The 21,036-nt window shown below is 42.4% G+C and overlaps 1 protein-coding gene and 1 long non-coding RNA gene across 18 annotated transcripts in view; both read right to left on the bottom strand.

Moving 5' to 3' along the window:
* lcorl (ligand dependent nuclear receptor corepressor-like) overlaps window positions 1-21,036 on the bottom strand; it is a 190,220-nt gene that overhangs the window by 97,173 nt on the left and 72,011 nt on the right. For all 17 annotated transcript variants that reach the window (XR_005460010.1, XR_005460011.1, XR_005460009.1 and 14 more), the window contains 2 exons: window positions 15,285-15,417; window positions 9,537-9,788 (listed from right to left, as the gene is read on the bottom strand). Coding sequence is in view for 14 of the 17 variants with exons in the window: in XM_038791522.1 (XP_038647450.1) it covers window positions 9,537-9,788; window positions 15,285-15,417 (385 nt within the window). In the remaining 3 variants the exon portion in view is untranslated. The remainder of the gene's footprint in view (window positions 1-9,536; window positions 9,789-15,284; window positions 15,418-21,036) is intronic.
* LOC119963036 lies at window positions 11,704-15,264 on the bottom strand. The gene is made up of 4 exons (XR_005460012.1): window positions 14,703-15,264; window positions 14,392-14,607; window positions 12,890-13,040; window positions 11,704-12,748 (listed from the first exon to the last, which is right to left on the bottom strand). It is a non-coding gene; the product is annotated as an uncharacterized LOC119963036 (long non-coding RNA).

Raw genomic sequence — 21,036 nt, 5'->3', positions numbered from 1 at the left:
CTTCACTACACATAAGTTGCTACGCAACTCAATAAAAATAAACTCCGTCAGATGGACAATAGTTACTTGCATATGCAGCCACTTCTGGGCAAAGGTTTTAAAGTCTATCAGAATCAAAAATGGTTTGAACACCAACGCTGCACCTAATCCTCCGCACACTCAATTTACTGGCAACACTGGCAGGTTCATCTCTTTTCTCTTCAAGCAATGAATAAATGAATCTCTCAATTCTGGTACAATCTGACACCCAAAGATGAGACAGATGTCATGGTAGAGAAAATAATTCACTGGGTGCACCTGAAATTAGAAGACATCTTCCACAATTAGGATAAGAGGCTCCTTTTTACAGCACCACTACCCTTATAATAGTAAGATCCATAGCCAAAAGTCTAGGCTGATCCTAGAAGCCATGGATTCTAGTGTCCCCTGTACCTCACAAACTAAATACCACCCAACCCAGCACTCAACAAGATCCCTCAACTTCATTTTTCCTTTCTTCCATGTTAAATTAGTTAAATCGTACAAATTAGTAACTCAAATCATGTGACAAATTATGTTGTGGAAAGGGTGCTCAGTGCATCAAGTGGTGCGAGATCTACAAAGCTACATGTACTCTATTGCACTCCACTGTACTTTTTCAGTTGCTAAATCCTATGTTGAGGCAGATAGGGTAAAAAGAATGAAAACATGTGGTCACCGATATAGTTGATAAAATAGCTTTTCAAGCTACCTATTGAACAACATATTATTTACATGGCTATTTGATTCAAGAGGCACACATGTTCAAGCTAATTTTCATAGGGATCAGGAGCTACACAACCTTCAATATAATTGTATTAATACACTGAAGTTTGAGACATTTAATGCTCCATATTTCGGACTAGAATGTAATCAAAACCATTGCCCGCATCTTCAATGTTAGGCTTAAAATAGGCTGATTCTTCAATAATATAAATCTGCAAATTTGTATCCAAATAAAAATTAACTGCAATGTTCCAGTTGCATTCCTAGATTGCTTGTGTTGCAGCCTGCAGTATAAATTACCAGCCACAGGTCTATAATCACACTTCAACTTCTGGCATACGCAACAGGGCGTCTGCAAGGGATTTTAATGAAACAAGTCTGGCTATTGCACGCTATCAGACTTTCAGTGCATCATTCATCGATAAGCAAGATGCAGCAAATTAAATTTAGAAAGCTGGTGCAATTTATTTATCAGGGCACAAAATATACACTGGGCCATTGCGTAAAAATAGGTGACCATCAAAGCAGGCCTTTACTGCGCTAGAAAACCTAGTTTTAAAAGTACCTAAAGTAACATGGGTTTATGACACTTATTCAGATAGGAACCTTCCTACAGTAAACAAGACTCTAATTTCAGGTCACTTTAAAAACTTCAAGGTCTTCTGAGAGGGCCAGGACTATTTCCACACACCAGACCTTACTATGCTGAGATATAGAACATAGGGAAATACAGCACAGAACAGGCCCTTCGGCCCACGATGTTGTGCCGAACTTTTGTCCTAGGTTAATCATAGATCATAGAATTTTGGACACTAAGGACAATTTATCATGGCCAATCCACCCAACCTGCACATCTTTGGACTGTGGGAGGAAACCGGAGCACCCGGCGGAAACCCACGCACACACGGGGAGGATGTGCAGACTCCACACAGACAGCGACCCAAGCCGAAATCAAACCTGGGACCCTGGAGCTGTGAAGCAATTGTGCTATCCACAATGTTACCGTGCTGTTCTTAAGAACAATTAATCTACACTCCATTATTCTACCATAATCCATGTACCTATCCAATAGCCGCTTGAAGGTCCCTAACGTTTCCGACTCAACTACTTCCACAGGCAGTGCATTCTATGCCCCCACTACTCTCTGGGTAAAGAACCTACCTCTGACATCCCCCCCATATATCTTCCACCATTTACCGTAAATTTATGTCCCCTTGTAATGGTTTGTTCCACCTGGGGAAAAAGTCTCTGACTGTCTACTCTATCTATTCCCCTGATCATCTTATAAACCTCTATCAAGTCGTCCCTCATCTTTCTCTGTTCTAATGAGAAAAAGCCTAGCACCCTCAACCTTTCCTCGTAAGACCTACTCTCCATTCCAGGCAACATCCTGGTAAATCTCCTTTGCACCTTTTCCAAAGCTTCCACATCCTTCCTAAAATGAGGTGACCAGAACTGCACATAGTACTCCAAATGTGGCCTTACCAAGGTTTTGTACAGCTGCATCATCACCTCACGGCTCTTAAATTCAATCCCTCTGCTAAGGAACGCTAGCACACCATAGGCCTTCTTCACAGCTCTATCCACTTGAGTGGCAACTTTCAAAGATTTATGAACATAGACCCCAAGATCTCTCTGCTCCTCCACATTGCCAAGAACCCTACCGTTAACCCTGTATTCCGCATTCATATTGGTCCTTCCAAAATGGATAACTTCACACTTGTCAGGGTTAAACTCCATCTGCCACTTCTCAGCCCAGCTCTGCATCCTATCTATGTCTCTTTGCAGCCGACAACAGCCCTCCTCACTGTCCACAACTCCACCAATCTTCATATCATCTGCAAATTTACTGACCCACCCTTCAACTCCCTCATCCAAGTAATTAATGAAAATCACAAACAGCAGAGGACCCAGAACTGATCCCTGCGGTATGCCACTGGTAACTGGGCTCCAGGCTGAATATTTGCCATCCACCACCACTCTCTGACTTCTATCGGTTAGCCAGTTCGTTATCCAACTGGCCAAATTTCCCACTATCCCATGCCTCCTTACTTTCTGCATAAGCCTACCATGGGGAACCTTATCAAATGCCTTACTAAAATCCATGTACACTACATCCACTGCTTTACCTTCATCCACATGCTTGGTCACCTCCTCAAAGAAGTCAATAAGATTTGTACGGCAAGACCTACCCTTCACAAATCCGTGCTGACTATCCCTAATCAAGCAGTGTCTTTCCAGATGCTCAGAAATCCTATCCCTCAGTACCCTTTCCATTACTTTGCCTATAACCGAAGTAAGACTAACTGGCCTGTAATTCCCAGGGTTATCCCTATTCCCTTTTTTGAACAGGGGCACAACATTCGCCACTCTCCAATCCCCTGGTACCACCCCTGTTGACAGTGAGGACAAAAAGACCATTGCCAACTGCTCGGCAATTTCATTTCTTGCTTCCCATAGAATCCTTGGATATATCCAGTCAGGCCCGGGAGACTTGTCTATCCTTAAGTTTTTCAAAACGCCCAACACATCTTCCTTCCTAACAAGTATCTCCTCGAGCTTACCAGTCTGTTTCACACTGTCCTCTCCAACAATATGGCCTCTCTCGTTTGTAAATACTGAAGAAAAGTACTCGTTCAAGACCTCTCCTATCTCTTCAGACTCAATACACAATCTCCCGCTACTGTCCTTGATCGGACCCACCCTCGCTCTAGTCATTCTCATATTTCTCACACATGTGTAAAAGGCCTTGGGGTTTTCCTTGATCCTACCCGCCAAAGATTTTTCATGCCCTCTCTTTGCTCTCCTAATCCCTTTCTTCAGTTCCTCCTGGCTATCTTGTATCCCTCCAGCACCCTGTCTGAACCTTGTTTCCTCAGCCTTACATCAGTCTCCTTCTTCCTCTTAACAAGCCATTCAACCTCTCTTTTCAACCATGGTTCCCTCACTCGACCATTTCTTCCCTGCCTGACAGGGACATGCATATCAAAGACACGCAGTACCTCTTCCTTGAACAAGTTCCACATTTCACTTGTGTCCTTCCCTGACAGCCTATGTTCCCAACTTATGCACTTCAATTCTTGTCTGACAGCATTGTATTTACCCTTCCCCCAATTGTAAACCTTGCCCTGTTGCACACACCTATCCCTCTCCATTACTGAAGTGAAAGTCAGAGAATTGTGGTCACTACCTCCAAAATGCTCCCCCACTAACAAATCTATCACTTGTATGCCTAATGACCAGAGTTCACCTTTATGCTTCAACAAACTATTCAGAATCATGTTCATGCAGAATGGAAAAGGCGGATGTTTGATCAAGAAAAAAAACCTTTCTAAAGAGTGGGAATATGTGTGCTATCCTGCTTGATTAGTGTGGTTTCATCATCAAATCATGTGATGCTTTTTAAAAAAAAAAAGGGGGCAGCAGGGTAGCATGGTGGTTAGCATAAATGCTTCACAGCTCCAGGGTCCCAGGTTCGATTCCCGGCTGGGTCACTGTCTGTGTGGAGTCTGCACATCCTCCCCCTGTGTGCGTGGGTTTCCTCCGGGTGCTCCGGTTTCCTCCCACAGTCCAAAGATGTGCAGGTTAGGTGGATTGGCCATGCTAAATTGCCCGTAGTGTCCTAATAAAAGTAAGGTTAAGGGGGGGGGTTGTTGGGTTACGGGTATAGGGTGGATACGTGGGTTTGAGTAGGGTGATCATGGCTCGGCACAACATTGAGGGCCGAAGGGCCTGTTCTGTGCTGTACTGTTCTATGTTCTACTTGCCCTGGTTCATTACCAAGTACCAAATCCAATATGGCCTCCCCTCTGGTCAGACAATCTACATACTGTGTTAGAAAAGCTTCCTGGACACACTGCACAAACACCACCCCATCAAAACTATTTGATCTAAAGAGTTTCCACTCAATATTTGGGAAGTTGAAGTCACCCATGACTAGTACCCTGTGACTTCTGCACCTTTCCAAAATCTGTTTCCCAATCTGTTCCGCCACATCTCTGCTGCTATTGGGGGGCCTATAGAAAACTCCCAACAAGGTGACTGCTCCTTTCCTATTTCTGACTTCAAATCAGTCAGAAATAGGACTCAGTAGGCAAATCCTCCTCGAACTGCCTTTCTGCAGCTGTTATACTATCTCTAATTAACAATGCCATTCCCCACCTCTTTTACCATCCTCCCTAATCTTGTTGAAACATCTATAACCAGGGATCTCCAACAACCATTTTTGCCCCTCTTCTATCCAAGTTTCCGTGATGGCCACCACATCGTAGTCCCAAGAACCGATCCATGCCTTAAGTTCACCCACCTTATTCCTGATACTTCAACCCATCTCCTTGCCTGCAAGTACTCTCCTTTGTCAGTGTTACCTTCCCCACTGCGTCACTACGCACTTTGGCATCCTGAATATCGGCTTCCTTAGTTGCTGGACTACAAATCCGGTTCCCATTCCCCTGCCAAGTTAGTTTAAACCCTCCCGAAGAGTACTAGAAAACCTCCCTCCCAGGATATTGGTATCCCTCTGGTTCAGATGCAACCCGTCCTGCTTGTACAGGTCCCACCTTCCCCAGAATGCGCTCCAATTATCCAAATACCTGAAGCCCTCCCTCCTACACCATTCCAGCAGCCACGTGTTCAACTGCACTCTCTCCCTATTCCTAGCCGCGCTATCACTTGGCACCAGCAACAAACCAGAGATGACAACTCTGTCTGTCCTGACCTTTAACTTCCAGCCTAACTCCCTAAACTTGTTTATTACCTCCACACCCCTTTTCCTACCTACCAATGTGCACCACGACATTCTCTATTTGGGCAAATATTGCTGTTGATGCAAGAGGCATCAAATAACAAAATAAATCTAGTCACATTATGGGATCAGTTTTCAATTGCGGAGGGTGTGGAAATAAAATACTGGTGATTTACACTTCAAGTGGAGACATTTCCATACAATCACTTGCATTCTTCCCAGTGCAGTTTCATCTCCTTATCGTTTTTGTCTATCTGCTCCATTATTTCCATGACTAAAACTGAGCAAAAATAAAGGACACTTTTCACTTCAATCAGAATGTGCACATATTTATGTTTTTTAATGTTTACTCTCTGGAAGCAGAACAGTGAAGAAGTGGTCAGTAGCAGCAGTGATGAGGGTCATGTTTGTGAGTTTGAGCAGGATTCCAATTTGAACTGGCAGCATTCTGCACAATTTGTCCTATTAAGCCAGACAGCAATGTCAAAAGCTTCTACAGATGGTAGAATAACAGAGAAAACTAGCCAGTTGAACCTGCTGCAAAGCATATCATTCCTACAGTTTTGTAAAGCTTACCAGAACACAAACAAATACTAGGTTAAAATAAAGTCACAAATTAAAAGATATTTATCTTTTACTACATTGACTATCATCATTGAATTGTTATGGTGCAGGACGCCATTCAGCCCTTCGTGTCTGCACCAGCTCTCCAAATGAGAGTCGTGACTTAGTGCCATTCCCCTGCTTTTTCCCCATACCCCTGCATATTGTTTCTATTTAAATAATCTAATATCCTCTTGAATGCCTCAATTGAACCTGCCTCCCCTGCACTTCCAGACAGTGCATATGCCATACCTGAACCACCCATTGTGTGAAAAGGTTTTTTTCTCATCACAGTTGCTTCTTTATCCATTCATTCTTTATCCTTATACGAATGGGAACAGTTTCTCCCCATCTACTCTGTTCAGCCCCTTCACGATTTTGAACATCTCTACCAAATCTCCTCAGCGATCTTCTCTCAAAGGAGAACAGTCCTAACCTCCCAAATCTATCCTCATAACTGAAGTTTCTCATCCATGAAACCATTCTTGTAAACCTCTTCTGTATTCTCTCCAACGTGTTCACATCGTTCCTAGTGTGGTACCCAGAACTGTACACATTACTCCGGCTGAGTTCTAACTAGTGTCTTTCACAAGTTCAGTATAACCTCCTTGGTCTTGTACACTGCATCCCTATTTAAAAAGCCCAGGATACCACGTGCTTTATTAACTGCTCCCTCCAACTGTCCTGCCACCTTCAATGATCTATGCACATATACACCCAGGTCTCTCTGCTCTTGTATCTCTTTCAGAAATTTACTGCTTATTTTGTATCCTCTTTCTATGTTCTTCCTAATAAAATGCAACACCTCACACTTCTCTTCACCTGCAATATATCCATGTCCTTTTGAAGTTCGACACTGTCCTCCTCACAATTTAGAACACTTCCAAGTTTTGTATAATCTGCAAATGTCGTAATTGTTCGCTGTACACCAAGATATAGGTCATAATACAGATCAGAAAAACAAAGGGTCCCAAAACAGACACCTGGGAAACACCACTATAAACCATCATCCGGCTGGAAAAATATCCATTGATCATTACTCTGCTTCCTATTATTCAGCCAATTTTGTATCCACATTGCTACTGCCCCTTTTATTCCATGAGCTATAACGTTCTCATAAGTCTGTTGTGTGGCACTCTATCAAATGCTTTTTGAAGTCCATGTACACCACATCAACAGCATTACCATCATCATCCTTTTCTGTTACTTCTTTTTTTTTTTTAAAAACTCCAGCAAGTTTGTGAAACTTGATTTCCCCTTTAGAAAGCCATGCTGGCTTTTTCTAATCAACCCACATTTTTCCATATGACAATTAATTTTACCCCGAATAAATTGTTTCTGGAAGCTTGCCCACCACTGATGTTAAACTGACTTGTCAGTAATTGCTGCGGTTATCCTTACAAACCTTTGAACAAGGGCATAACATTTGCTACGCTCCTTCTGGCACTTCCCGAGTCGAGAGAAGACTGGAAGATTCTTTCCAGAGACCCTGCAGTTTTAATTCTCACTTCCTTCAACCTCCTTTGACACATCTCATCAGTCCTGGTGCTTCATCAACTTTAAGTACAGTCTATTCAACACTTCCTCCTCATCAATTTTGAACTCTTCTGGGGACAGAGTTTCCTCATCTGATCCATGGCCTGGTAGCAATTACTATCTTGGTGAAGATGGATGCAAAGTATTCATTTAACACTTCAGCCACTCCCCCTGCCTCCATATGCAAATTCCTGTTTTGGTCCCTAATTGACCCTACTATTTTTAACTACCCTTTTACTAAGACATGCCTACTGAAGATTTAGGAATCCCCTTTTATCTTGGATACCAGTCTTTACAAAGTCTCTTACAAAGCCAGCTTAGGCACAACACAATGAATGTCCTCCTTCTGTGCTGTAACCATCATGCTCCAAGATTCATAGAATTTTAAATAAATCAAGTTGCTTAATAATAACTTATTGTCACAAGTAGGCTTCAATGAAGTTACTGTGAAAAGCAGCTAGTCGCCACATTCCGGCGCCAGTATTACAGAATATGATCCTGTTTTTCAACTTGTACATGTAGCTGGGATAATAAGTTGCACAAAGGAAATGCCAGGACAGGTTAATTTTTATGGTGCTGGCAAGGCAGGATGTTTATTTGTGCCACAACACCAGGGGGTGCATTCCCTGGAGGAGTATTGGCTGCTGCCTTAAGACAAACAAGTTGGCTTGACAAAGGCTAACAATAACATTCAAGTTATCAATTTTTGGATCTGCGCAGTTCTTTACCAAATCTGGTATCCACTCTATCATTTATTAACTGTCCCCTCTGTAAAATATTCTGACGATTCTGTGCATGATGAAGATATATGAGGAAGAGATTTCAATAAATGAGACCCCTAACTTCCAATGAACTTATGATTGCGGTGAATGAGTTGCAATTTCTTATTTAAAAATTAACAGAAGTCTTCTGAATAAAATACTTGAAATGCATATTTCATGTTGCATGCAAAACAATGCCTCTGGGATTAAGAGTCCCATTATCATCCATCTGAAATAATTGGGATACGCGAGAGGATCCCTCAACACTGGGGGAAAAACAGTACTTAAATAAACTAATTTGTTTTGTTTATTTTCATGGTCTGATTTGTTATGGATTGTAGCAGATTAATTGGTAGGGTTTGCTGGTTGGGGGGGGGGGGGGGTGTTGACCCCTCTAAAGCTGCAGATGTTTCTCTATTTATCTTGGTAGCATTGCAGAGCTTTAAAATTACATCAATTGTCAATCACAGCGCTAACGCTCAATGGTGATGTACATAGGCAGTGTTACCAAACCAGAGTTTATGGAGTAATTCAGAAACAGAAAAATTCCACCCTGCTGCCGCCAGCCTCACAAACAGCTGTACATGCACTGGTGGCTGCAGCAAGGATTGATTGCACATGCTCAACTGTCTCTGATGCACTGGCAGGAGTTAGTTAGTGAGTGAGAACGGCTGCAGTGTTGGGGGATCAGAGTCCTTTTTCTACTTTTTTCATGCTATATTACCTCCCAAAAAGCACTGTGGGTATATCTGTAATAGATGGTTGGCAGCTGTTCAAGAAAGCAGCTCACCATCACCTTCTCAAGGGCTATCAGGGATGAGCAACAAATGTTGGCCTTGCCACCAATACTCACAATACTGACCGCATGCTATTCTTCTCCACTTTTAATAACTATATATTTAAATTGAGTGAGACTATCAACTTATTGTCTAAACTGTTTGCTTTCACTTATCCAAAATTAGGTTTGTCGCTGACTTTCATTCCATTATTTCTGAGCTGGCAATGAAGCCAGGTTCCAGAGATAAAATGAATACCATGGCAACCTGTCATTTCTATTCCTTGGTAAATTGTTTTACATTAGGGATGGCTATCATATGCACACACATACTGAAATCTGAACCACTCAAATAGGAAAGAATATTGATTACCTTGTTGAAAATCTTTCTGCTGATTTTTATTCACAGTGAGGTCTAGGGGTCCTTCCTGCTCCTGGTGAAAGTTCTGGGTTTGCTTGGCAGGAGGATCATTTGGGACTGAAACAGATTCATCGGTCGATCCAGTCCGAGTTTCGTGAACATGATTACTTCTGGATATATATTCAATTGCAAACTGACGAATCATTCTTTTCATTATTTCCTGAGCAACTAGAGGAATGTTGCGATCACAGTTCTGAGGAAGGTCTAAAATAATTAATTTTATATGTTAATGGAAATGTATTATATAAAATAAATGCTCATTTTCAATTATAACGGCATACAGGACCAATTTACATTTCCTTCTATTTACATGTACATCAAGTAAAAACAGAAAATGTTGTGGAGAAAGAATTAACGTAGAGTCCATATGACTTTTCTTCAGAGCATTAAGTAAACCCTATGATATAATTTCCTAGAAACAACCCTGAAACAATGGCACAAGTACAGTAGAATAGCAATTATAGCCCCAAAGACAGAGGGAATTTCAGCGCAACTAGTTTGTGCTGGTTTTAGGCTATGCCAGTTGCCTCGATCTGTCAGCTCTCTAATGATCATTGATATAGCTTTGCTTTCATGCAAAAGAGCAACTTGTGGATATTTCCTAAATTGTGGCTGATTTTCTGTCTGCTGCAGAGAAATATGGGTGAAGGATTTGAAGACATCTGGTGCGAATATATTTTATGACTCTTACACACATGTTTCAAAACAAATTAACCTCTAGCACAGCATCAGTCTACCACCCGCCACAACTTATTTTTCTTTTGCCCGGAGACCACGAATTTTCCCAGCTCAAGATTTCTCACCTCTCCCAGTGTTAAATGAGATAAAGTAGCTGCAGCGGAATGCCTAATCAACATGCCTCAGTTCAGCTTTTAAAAATAAAGGATAAACAGAATGAGGAGACGGTGAATGAGGTATCATGATCGGAGATAATTGAAAGTGCCTTCAATCCCCTGAGTGTGTGATGGGCTTGAAGGTTATACCAGGAACACTTTGAAGTGCAGTGTATATGGCCATGTGTGAAATTCTGCAGGAAGACTGGAAGCCACAGACGTCTTCCCATGATGTATCATCGGTGGAGATGCAGGTCACTATGGGTCTCCATTTTTAGCCCCAATCACCTACTTTATAACATCAGCCAGGAAGCTTCAAGAGCCTGCATTCAACAGGCGACAGGCAGCTGACTTCATCGAGTATGGCATATCCCCTGCACAGTAATGTTTACAAGCTGGGTGGTTTCCCTGCGATGTAGGCTATCAAAACTTCAGGAGGGAACCAGCAACATTCATTAATAGGAAGAAATTCCACATTAGCCTGTGATGCCCACGAAGGATTCTCTATATCACTGCAGAGTGCATCCAGGAAGCTGCCATAATGCCTTTTATCTGTTGCCATTCTACTGTCGCTGATCATTCAAAAGTAATTAGATGGATCCTGAGCAATAACACCTACCAGCTGTCGCCATTGTTGATGACACTATTCTGCACAGTACAGGATTATTGCAATCGTGCACATACAGCAAACAGGCAGGTGGTATAGAGTACACAGGGCTGCCTGGTGGTTAGCACTGCTGCCTCACAACCCAGGTTAGATTCTGACTTCAGGCGACTGTGCAGAGTTTGCACATTCTCTCAGTCTCTGCATGGGTTTTCTCCCACAATCCAAAGATGCGCAGGTTAGGTGGACTGGCCGTGCTAAATTGCCCCAAGCGTCCAAAGGTTCGGTGGGGTTACAGAGATAGGGGGATTGTGCCGAGGTAGGGTACTCTTTCGGATGGTCAATCAGACTCGATGGGCTGAACTGCCTCCATCTGCACTTTAGAGATTCTATGAACAACCGCAGTCCAGAGGTTGCCCTATGGTATGTACCACAAAGAGTAGCAAGGATTATTGTGCTTTGCTGCTGTGTACTGTACATTTTTGTTTTGCTGGCATTAAGTACCTGGTGAGGAGTTCATTAAATCAGAGGATCTCAATACCTATGCTCCAGAGCCAAGTGAACAAGAAAATCATATGGCATCTCAGGATAGTTGCTCAGCAACTGATTACCCCACCTTCTGAATCCCCCACCAATGGCACCAGCAACTCAGGAAGCAGTTATGAAGACTCAAGACCAGGCAACACCAGAAATAATTTAACTTTTATTCAACAAACATGACTCGAAACTCAAAAGGAGTGAACAAAGTCCGAACCTTCTACATTGCTGAATAGCAACTGAAACAAGAGAACTTTCAAAGTTCTAACATTCAGAACAATATATAAACAAACATTCTCCATGGAACATTATTTCAATGTGAACCTTCAGGGATGTGACTGTGACAAAAGGCCAGCATCGGTAACAGTGATATGGTAGTTACTTATCAAACTATGAAAAAGTACCCAAACTGAACACACTTCATCCAAAAAAAAGTTACACGAGAGTGAGAAACGTTGCAGGCAATTCTGCCATTCCACTAGCATTAGATCAGCAGCCAGAGGCATCAGCTGACTGGTTGGCGCCATGGTTACATCCATATCCTAGAAGTCAAGTGACTGCTTAAATAAGGACCAGAAAGCACCATTTATCAAGCTATTCCCCAGTTCAATGAATAGTCAGATTTCAATGGGAAATCCATGATGTTGCAGTAAATCACAAGAATATCTCTGCAGCCAGTGTGAAGCACTGTAAATGATTGGCAGTCAAGCCCAAACTGTGCACATACATACCTATGGTGGTCAAAGAATGTATTTTAGTGGCACAAATCTGTTAAAGTCTGATTCTCAGACTCTTCACACCTTGTCTCCTGTCTGCTCCTCCTCATTGGAGAAGCATTTAGAAGCCTCCACATCTGACACTCCCGGTCTTCCAAATTGTGAAGAGTCAGCCAGGCAGCTTACTAGGCTTAGCCTTACAGTTTGCTCAGAGTACCTGTGTCTGCACAGCTGCCTTTGACAGTAAAGCTGGGGGTGCCACTGTTGAGCTATTGGGGCCAAGGTTGGTGAGGAAATAGCAGTTCTGCAAGACAAATGGGGACATGCTCTCTCTCTGTCCCAACTCAGCAGAACCTGTGCAATGCTGTGTAACTTTTTTTTTAAAAACCATCCGAGAGCACCCCACACCCCTCTTCCTGCTTCATTTTCTTGTAGTCTTCTCTCTCCAGTACTGGGTATTTTGGATTTTCTGTCCTGTGGCAATAAAAATGAGAGGTTAAAATGACTTGGTTTCACCCTTCTGGATTGCAGTCTCCATATCTGAAAGTGTGTGTAACTGAGTCCATTGTCTATAAAAGAGCACAACCACTGGGTGAGCCCAGTGATGTAACTCACCTCACTACAACTTGACATTGCTGACCATAGCTTACAACCTAGACAACGCACTCGGGAGTTGGAGGGCCCTTTCCTGATGGAACGTCATGGTTGTCAGGTATCAAATCCTCCTAGTGCTTTTCTTCTCCCATGCACGGTGTGCCAAATTGCCCTGCAAAGACAAAAAAGAATGTACATGAGCTGTACTGTTCGCTGACTTGGTGAGAAAGCAGTCAAAATGTTTGTGTGTTCACCTAGTCAGTTACTGGGTTATTCAAGAGTTCTGCAGGTAAATTAACATGATTCCTGTGCCAGGTCCACTCTTTACAGTTTGTTGTTGCCTGAATGACTATGTCAGAGCCTTACTTCAAAAAAAAAAGTATTTTTTAGCTAACAAGAGATTAAAGGGGCATGTCAACAGCCAGGGTTAGGTGTTTTCAGACATATCAGACATAACTACGACTACAGATATTGTTTCAAAGCTGTATTTCAAATGGCCTACCATCTGCCAATGCAGATTATACTAAAAATGTTGGTTATACTAAAAATATAACATATGCTGCTCAAAGAAAATTTTAAAATTGATGCCCATAGATACTTAAAAGATAGGAGCAGGAGGCCTTTTGGCTCTTCAAGCCTGCTCCACCATTTATAACGATCATGGCTAATCATCCAATTCAACAGCCTAATCCTGCTTTCTCCCCATTACCTTTGGTCCCATTCGCCCCAAGTGCTATATCTAGCCACCTCTTGAATATATTCAATGTTTTAGCATCAACTACTTCCAGCGGTAATGAATTCTGCAGGCTCACCGCTGTTTGGGTGAAGAAATGTCTCTTCATCTCTGTCCAAAATGGTTTCCTTTAAATCCTCAGACTATGACCCCTGGTTCTAGACACACCCACCTTCGGGAACATCTTCCCTGCATCTACCCCTGTCTAGTCCTAAAATTCTAAGTCTCTATGAGATCTCTCATTCTTTTGAACTCCAGCGAGAACAATCCTAACCTAGTCAATCGCGCCTCATATAACAGTGCCGCAATCGCTGGAATCAGTCTGGTACACCTTCGCTGCTTCCCCCCACCCGAGTAAAAACATCCTTCCTCAGAAAAGGAGACCAAAACTGCACACAATATTCTAGGTGTGGCCTCACCAAGGTCCTGCATAATTGCAACACATCCCTTGCTCCTGTACTTGAAACCTCTCGCAATGAAGGCCAACATACCATTAGCCTTCTTTACCACCTGCTAAATCTGCATGCTTACCGTCAGCGGCTTCAGCAAGGACATCCAGGTCCTGCTGCACACTCCCCTCTCCCAATTTACAACTGTTCAGGTAACCTGTTTTTGCTTCCAAAGTGAATAACCTCACACTTATCCAAATTATACTGTATCTGCCATTGATTTGCCCACTCGCCCAACCTGTTCAGATCATGCTGTAGGATCTCTGCATCTTCGTCACAGTTTACCCTCCCACCCACCTTGGGGTCTGATTTTTGAAAGGAAGAGCTGGTGAATGTCTTACCGTGCCAGCCTTGATCATTTTTAATGAATTTCCTATGACACTGGGAGTCACAGACTTCTACAGGCAGTCAGTGAGAACTTCCTCCAGAAACCTTGACCAACTTAAAGGGTGGAGGTGGGTGACCTTTTCTGCCATTGAGCAGCCAGCTCCTCCTCGGCTCAATTTCTTGCAGGTCACTATCCAACAATCTGTTGGCCTTCTTCTCAGTGGACATCACTGTAAAAAGAGCAATACTGTTTAGACACAGAAAACAACCATTAAAATAATTTTTAATAAAAAAGAAATTGGAGAGAAAACCATGCTCCACTTACCACAACTCCCAAGCTTCACTTTTGGTCTTGGTCCCGTCTGACCCTTACATAGTGCTGCCCACATTTCCCAGAGACTGCAACTACCAAGCCTCTTCCGAGCTGGTGTGTTCAGGCAAATGCCGATAAGATTAGTTGGAAACTGTACTGCGAGTTGCTGTCAGTAAGATCAGTGTGCAGATTGATGCAAATGTTGGCCTAACTTGCTGTTTATATCAATCCAGAGAACCAGGCCTACAAAGCCATTAAAATGATAATATCGGAAAGTGATGATACTTTGCACACAGCCACTAGATGGAGCCAGTGTGTCTTTAATAAAAATTCTAAAAACTTGGCAGAGAGAATTGCGTATAGAATGTATAAACCGTAGACTTAAAACTGACATCCATGCATAATCCCTTGGGCACTAATTGTGTTAATTAAGCATATGGCACATGCATCACTGTCAGCAAGTGCACATCACCTTTATACATATACGTACATAGCAATCAATACTGAAAATATTCAACTCAAAATAAAACTACAACTTAAAACGGAAACTTCAACAAGCCTTATTATATAGATCATCAAAATATAACATTATACCTTTTTTGTGAAAGATAGCATTAAGAAACTTGTCTGCTTGGCATTCAAGCTTTTCAGTGTGGGACTGCCCCTGAGATAGAGATTCCTCAGTAGATGTCAGTGTTGTAGGTGCACTCACAGACGAGATATGATCCTAGAAACAGTAATGAATTGTGTACAGAAATATTTTGAAATAAACCAAATGGCAGAAAAGGTCCAATTTCAGTGAAATATTGGGACCATAACATTACTAAAAGCTAGTGCTACTGATAAGAGTACAAACAAAACCAAGATTTCCAGTTTCCAATATAATGTTAATTGACAATTATAAACCTCAATTAAATATTTTCATCACATATTATGGCATCAAGAAACTTGTCTTCCATGCTAGACAGATTGGTCTGTTGTTTTCTGGTTTATAACCCTTTTGAAATAGAACTATTAGATTGGTTATTGTCTAGTCCTTTGGGCAATACAAATCCAAGAATGTTTGAAATATTGTGACCAGATCTTCTCCACTATTTCCTCTCTGACTTGGTGTGTTCTAGAATGCATGCCATTGTGATTTGATACCTTTTCTACTTTGGAGTTACTTGAATCTTTCAATTCCACTTCTTTATCTAGAATCATCTTATACAACTGTCCAATGCCATTGGAGCCTACATTCCCATGACCATACTCTTCACTGAAAATTGACACTCATTTAATATTCCTTCATCCTCACATCCAATTAGTCCTACATTTTTTAAATGATTTCTTGATTTTGTACTCTTTGTAACCTGCTAGTTCTTGTTCATACCTCCTTTTAAATGTATATTTATGTTTTGTCTACTTTCTTTTATTTTTTTTAAACTCAGATTTGTCTCTCATTCATTTTAAAACTTTGTTACTCATGCAAAGCATTGCAGTCTTTACTGAACCACCTTCACTAATGATAAGAACTATCCATCTACCATAATCATATCCTACTTGAATATTTTCCATTGATTATCAACTGCAGTGTGAACTCTTATTTTCACTTGGTCAAGGATAGTTCCCTTCTCTCAATGCAATTGGATTTTTCGGACAGATACTTTGACCATTTCTTCATGTTCACATTTTAAATTGTTTCAGTCATTGTTTCCTACTTGTTTCCCATATTGCTTACAAAAGGCAGTTAATTTCCTAGAACTCGACCCAATATTGCTTTTCTTATTAGACCAACACACACTGATCCAGAAAACATACTGTAGAAATGATTCCACTTCTTTACCGTTCATATTAGGCAAATATAAACAGGGTAAAGTAGTCCATCATCTATTTTATACTCTTTAATTTTGTTTCTCACATTTGTCTCCCATCTCTTTTTTTTATTCTATAGAGCACCAAGAAATCTATTTTAGACCCACACTGGAAGGGATGAAGTGATGTTCCTGCTGTAAAACATAGAACATACAGTGCAGAAGGAAGCCATTCGGCCCATCGAGTCTGCATCAACTCACTTAAGCCCTCACTCCCAACCTATCCCCGTAACCCAATAACCTCTCCTATCCTTTTTGTTCACTAAGGGCAATTTATCATGGCCAATCCACCTAACCTGCGCGTCTTTGAACTGTGGGAGGAAACTGGAGCACCCGGAGGAAACCCACGCAGACACGGGGATAATGAGCAGACTCCGCACAGACAGTGACCCAGCGGGGAATTGATCCTCGGACCCTGGCTCTGTGAAGCCAAAGTGCTATCAACTTGTGCTACCGTGCTGCCCACTGAAGTCAACTTTAAAGCAAATCAAGGGGACCTTTATATTAAAAGAAAACTCTTAAGGTCAATATTAGCTCTCAAAAGAAAAATACTTCTGTTTAAAATCTACTGAATGTCCATTTGTTTTTTTTTTGTGTCTATGCTGTGTATTAAAAAGAAGAGCAAGGATAAGCTGTGTAACTTTTTCTTTGTCCAGTGTCATGGCAGCAGAAACATCAACCAAACTGCCTATCCTGTCTCCTAACATTAGGTTCTCACCAGCCACCTGATGCTGAGCTCAGGTGAATAGAAAAGTTATTGTCTTAATACCCCCATATGAATGTTCACTGGAATCTCCAAACTGTCTAAAACAGTCTGTTCAGATGTCTTTTTCGAATCTTTATCTCAGCTGTTCTGAGAATATCTTAACAAATCTGCATTCAAGTTAATAATATAATTTTTAAACAAGTCATCAGAAATGCTGAAACAGGAGTCTCAATAGTTGACAACTGTCAAGGTCATGTTAGTCCCTGTATCAAAGGAACCCATTGCCAACTACTTTCAACACTTTATTTTCATCAGTCAAGGATCTCATACAGGTCAATCAGTTCTGAAGCAACAAAATGCCAATAAAGTGTTATGTCTGTATTAATGACCAACAAAGAAATGATTGGTGCTGTTAGGAAGACCAAGTAGAAGTCCATAGTAAAGCATGGCAAAAATATAGAGGAACATCACCCCTATGGAATCCAATGCTGTCGAATTGACAAATAAATAAGTGACTGAAAATGAAGCCTGACGTTTTGATGGAACTTCTCGCTATGCACGATTGAATTTTGTGAAATATTAGGTTACCATACCTATAAAAATAAAACAAATTGTGCCATAAACTAGACCAGTCCTGAAATGATTTCCAAAAAGACTACAAAATAGTCCAAAGACAGATGAAATAGATGTGCATCAATTACATAGACCCAGACTTTGAGTTTATTTCTAAATTTAAAACTACATTAATTGCTATGCCTGAGCAGGCCATGGAGTTAATGTTTATTTGTCTTTGTTCCGAAACAACTTCCAGATCAGAAATTATGACAGACTACGCAAATTAAATTTAGAAATGGCAAGCTGACATGCAGTGCCAGATTGGGGACCTGCATGTGCCAAGCACATTTTGAAAAGAGGTCTGCATTGAGGTTTCCTCATACAATCAACTAGTGCTGTGACAGAAGTCAGAAAAATCACACTTCAACACAACTCATTTTTTTTTTTTAAATGGCACAAATGAAATTCAAGAACAATATTACTTCAGATCTCATCAAAAATTGGAGTGGAATGGATAGTAGAGGGAAATGGGGTGAAAGGAAAACAAACAAACTGCCAGCATTTATTGCCCATCTTGGCAGAGAAAAGATGGTGGTGGATCCTCTTGAACTAATGCAGTCCATATTCCTTACTTAATGGTGCTTCCTATAACAAATTACATTGCAATGCAACAACTGTACGTAGGCAAATGCAGTAGTCATTTTGCAAAGCAAGAACCCACAAATAGCATTTGTGCGATGATTGCAAAAAGAATGTCGGTTAGATCAACTGCTTGCTACTCAGAAAATATTACCACAGGATCTCTTGACATCCACGTAAAGGGCTATGGAGTTTTCAACTTAATGTTGACTCACTCAATGCAACACTCCTTCAGTACTACAGTGCAACGTTGTATATATTTTTTGCTTGTCCTGAAATGCAATTTGAACTGTCAAACTCTAACTCATGAGGTAAGAGTTGAAACCAGCGGAGTTAGAATGACAATGATTAAGTTTAGCAGTTCAAACACACAGACCCAAAGTTGCAGAGGCAATGACGGTGAAGCTTTCAGTGATCACCACCATTGCACAATAAGGAGGACCAGAAGCATCTGCAGCGTACAGCAATGCACAGCGTAAAATCAAAAGTTACGGTGTGCCCATTTTTGCTGTTGTGGAGGTTTTATGGCATCACTCACTAACCTGTGCATTAAAAAGAAAGCAGTAGCAATAATTTGTAATTGCCCACTAGAAAGTTGTTTTTAAAAATAATTTTATTCGCCATATTTTCATCATATTCTGCATAGAAAAAAGGAACACAACTAAACAACCCCAATATAAATCCTAAAAACATCAACTCCAACCTCCACCCACCCCCGGCCTTTGCATTCAATAGCAACCAACTCCCGAAAGAGCATGATAAGCAAACCCCAAGAATTGCAGAATCCCTCCTTTGCCACCCCCTCAAACCCACCCAGCTCAAACTTCACCTTCTCAAAAGCACCTACAGGTGTCGTCCCCCCCCCCCCCCCCCCAGGCATACGGCAGAGAAGCTGACCACCACCCCAGCCGGACCTGCCGATGAGAGATCAACGAGGTGAAGGCTAAAGCGAAAATGGCTTCTAGGGGACCAGGTTCCACATCCATATTTAACACCCCCGAGGTAGTGCTAAATACCTCCCTTCCAATACCTTTCCAGCTTCGGGCAGGAGCAAAACATTTGAACATGGTTTGCGGGGCCCCTCCCACACCGCTCACAAACATCTTCCACCTCTTCAAAAGCCGGTTCATCCTTGATTTTGTGAGGTGCGCCCTATACAGGACCTTTAATTGTATCAGCCCCAACCTCACACACGAGGTTGAGGCCTTCACCTTTCACAGTACTTCACACCACAGACCCTCCTCCATCACCTCTCTCTACCCCCCCCCCCAGTTCTTCCTCCCATTTCAGCTTAAACCACGCCCCCCCCCCCCCCCCCCAAATGGACATTCTCCTCATCCTCCAGAAATTCCCATAAATCACCGATACAACCCGCTTCTCTAACCCCACCCAGCCGACAGTACCGCTTCCAACAGAGAGGGGACCGGCGTTATCAGGAAGGTGGGGGAAACATTTATTGCAAAATCTCGAACCTGCAGGTACCCAAATCCTTCCTCCTGTGCCAACCTATACTTCTCTCCCAACTTCTCAAAGCTCGCAAATCATCCCCCAAGAAACAGATCTTTAATTTCCTTAATCCCACGCTCCTATCATCACCAAAACCTCGCATTCATCCTCCCCAGCTCGAACCCATGACTCTCCCTAAACGGCATCCCCCCCCCTAACCTGGCCCCAAGCCTGAAGTGCTGTCTAAACTGCCTCTAGATCTTCAAAGTGGCCACCACCAGCGGATACTCCAAATACCTCCCCGCAGCCATCGAGGGCAGCGCCATTGCCAGAACCCTCAACCCCGACACGAGCCCTCCTCCATCCTAACCCATCGAGTCTCTTTCACCCCCCACCCTCTTACCCAGCCCCACACCTTCTCCACATTCGCTGCCCAGTATTAGTACAGTACGCTTGGGAGTCCTAGCCCCCTACCTGTTGCCCTCTCTGCAAGGCCACCCTCCTAACCCTCGCCACCTTCTCCCCACCAAATAAACGAGGTGACCAATTTGTCCACCTCCTTGAAGAAAATATTTCAGCAGAAAAGCCAGCAGGCACTGAAATAAGAACAAAATAGCGGTAACAGATTCATTTAACTGCCTGCACCCAGCCCACCAACGACAGAGGGAGGTTGTCCCTTGCCAAATCAGCCTTCACTCTGCCCACCAAACTAGTAAAATTATACCTACAGCACCCACCCCAATCCCATGCCACCTGCACCCCCAAGTACCTAAAGTGGGTTGCCGACATACAAAATGGCAGACCCCCCCCCCCCTTCCGGGAAACCATAAAATACTCGCTCTTGCCTAGGTTCAATTATTACCCTGAAAATGACGTGACTCTTTGGAGCAGCCCCATTATATTTCTCACCGACATGCTCGGCTCTGAGATGTACAGTAGTAGATCGTCAGCATATAAGGATACCCTATGCTCCACCCCCCTCACTAACCCCTTCCACACCCTGAGCCCATAAGCGCAATGACTAAAGGCTCTATAGTCAATGCAAACAGGGGGGGTGGGGGGGGGGGAGAGAGAGAGAGAGAGAGAGAGACACGATGACATAGGACACCCCTGCCTAGTATCTCTGTGGAGCGCAAAGTACCCCAAA

This window comes from Scyliorhinus canicula, chromosome 3 (genome assembly GCF_902713615.1).
Source record: "Scyliorhinus canicula chromosome 3, sScyCan1.1, whole genome shotgun sequence".
Taxonomy (NCBI): Eukaryota; Metazoa; Chordata; class Chondrichthyes; order Carcharhiniformes; family Scyliorhinidae; genus Scyliorhinus; species Scyliorhinus canicula.
This window is presented reverse-complemented; position numbering and strand designations above follow the sequence as displayed.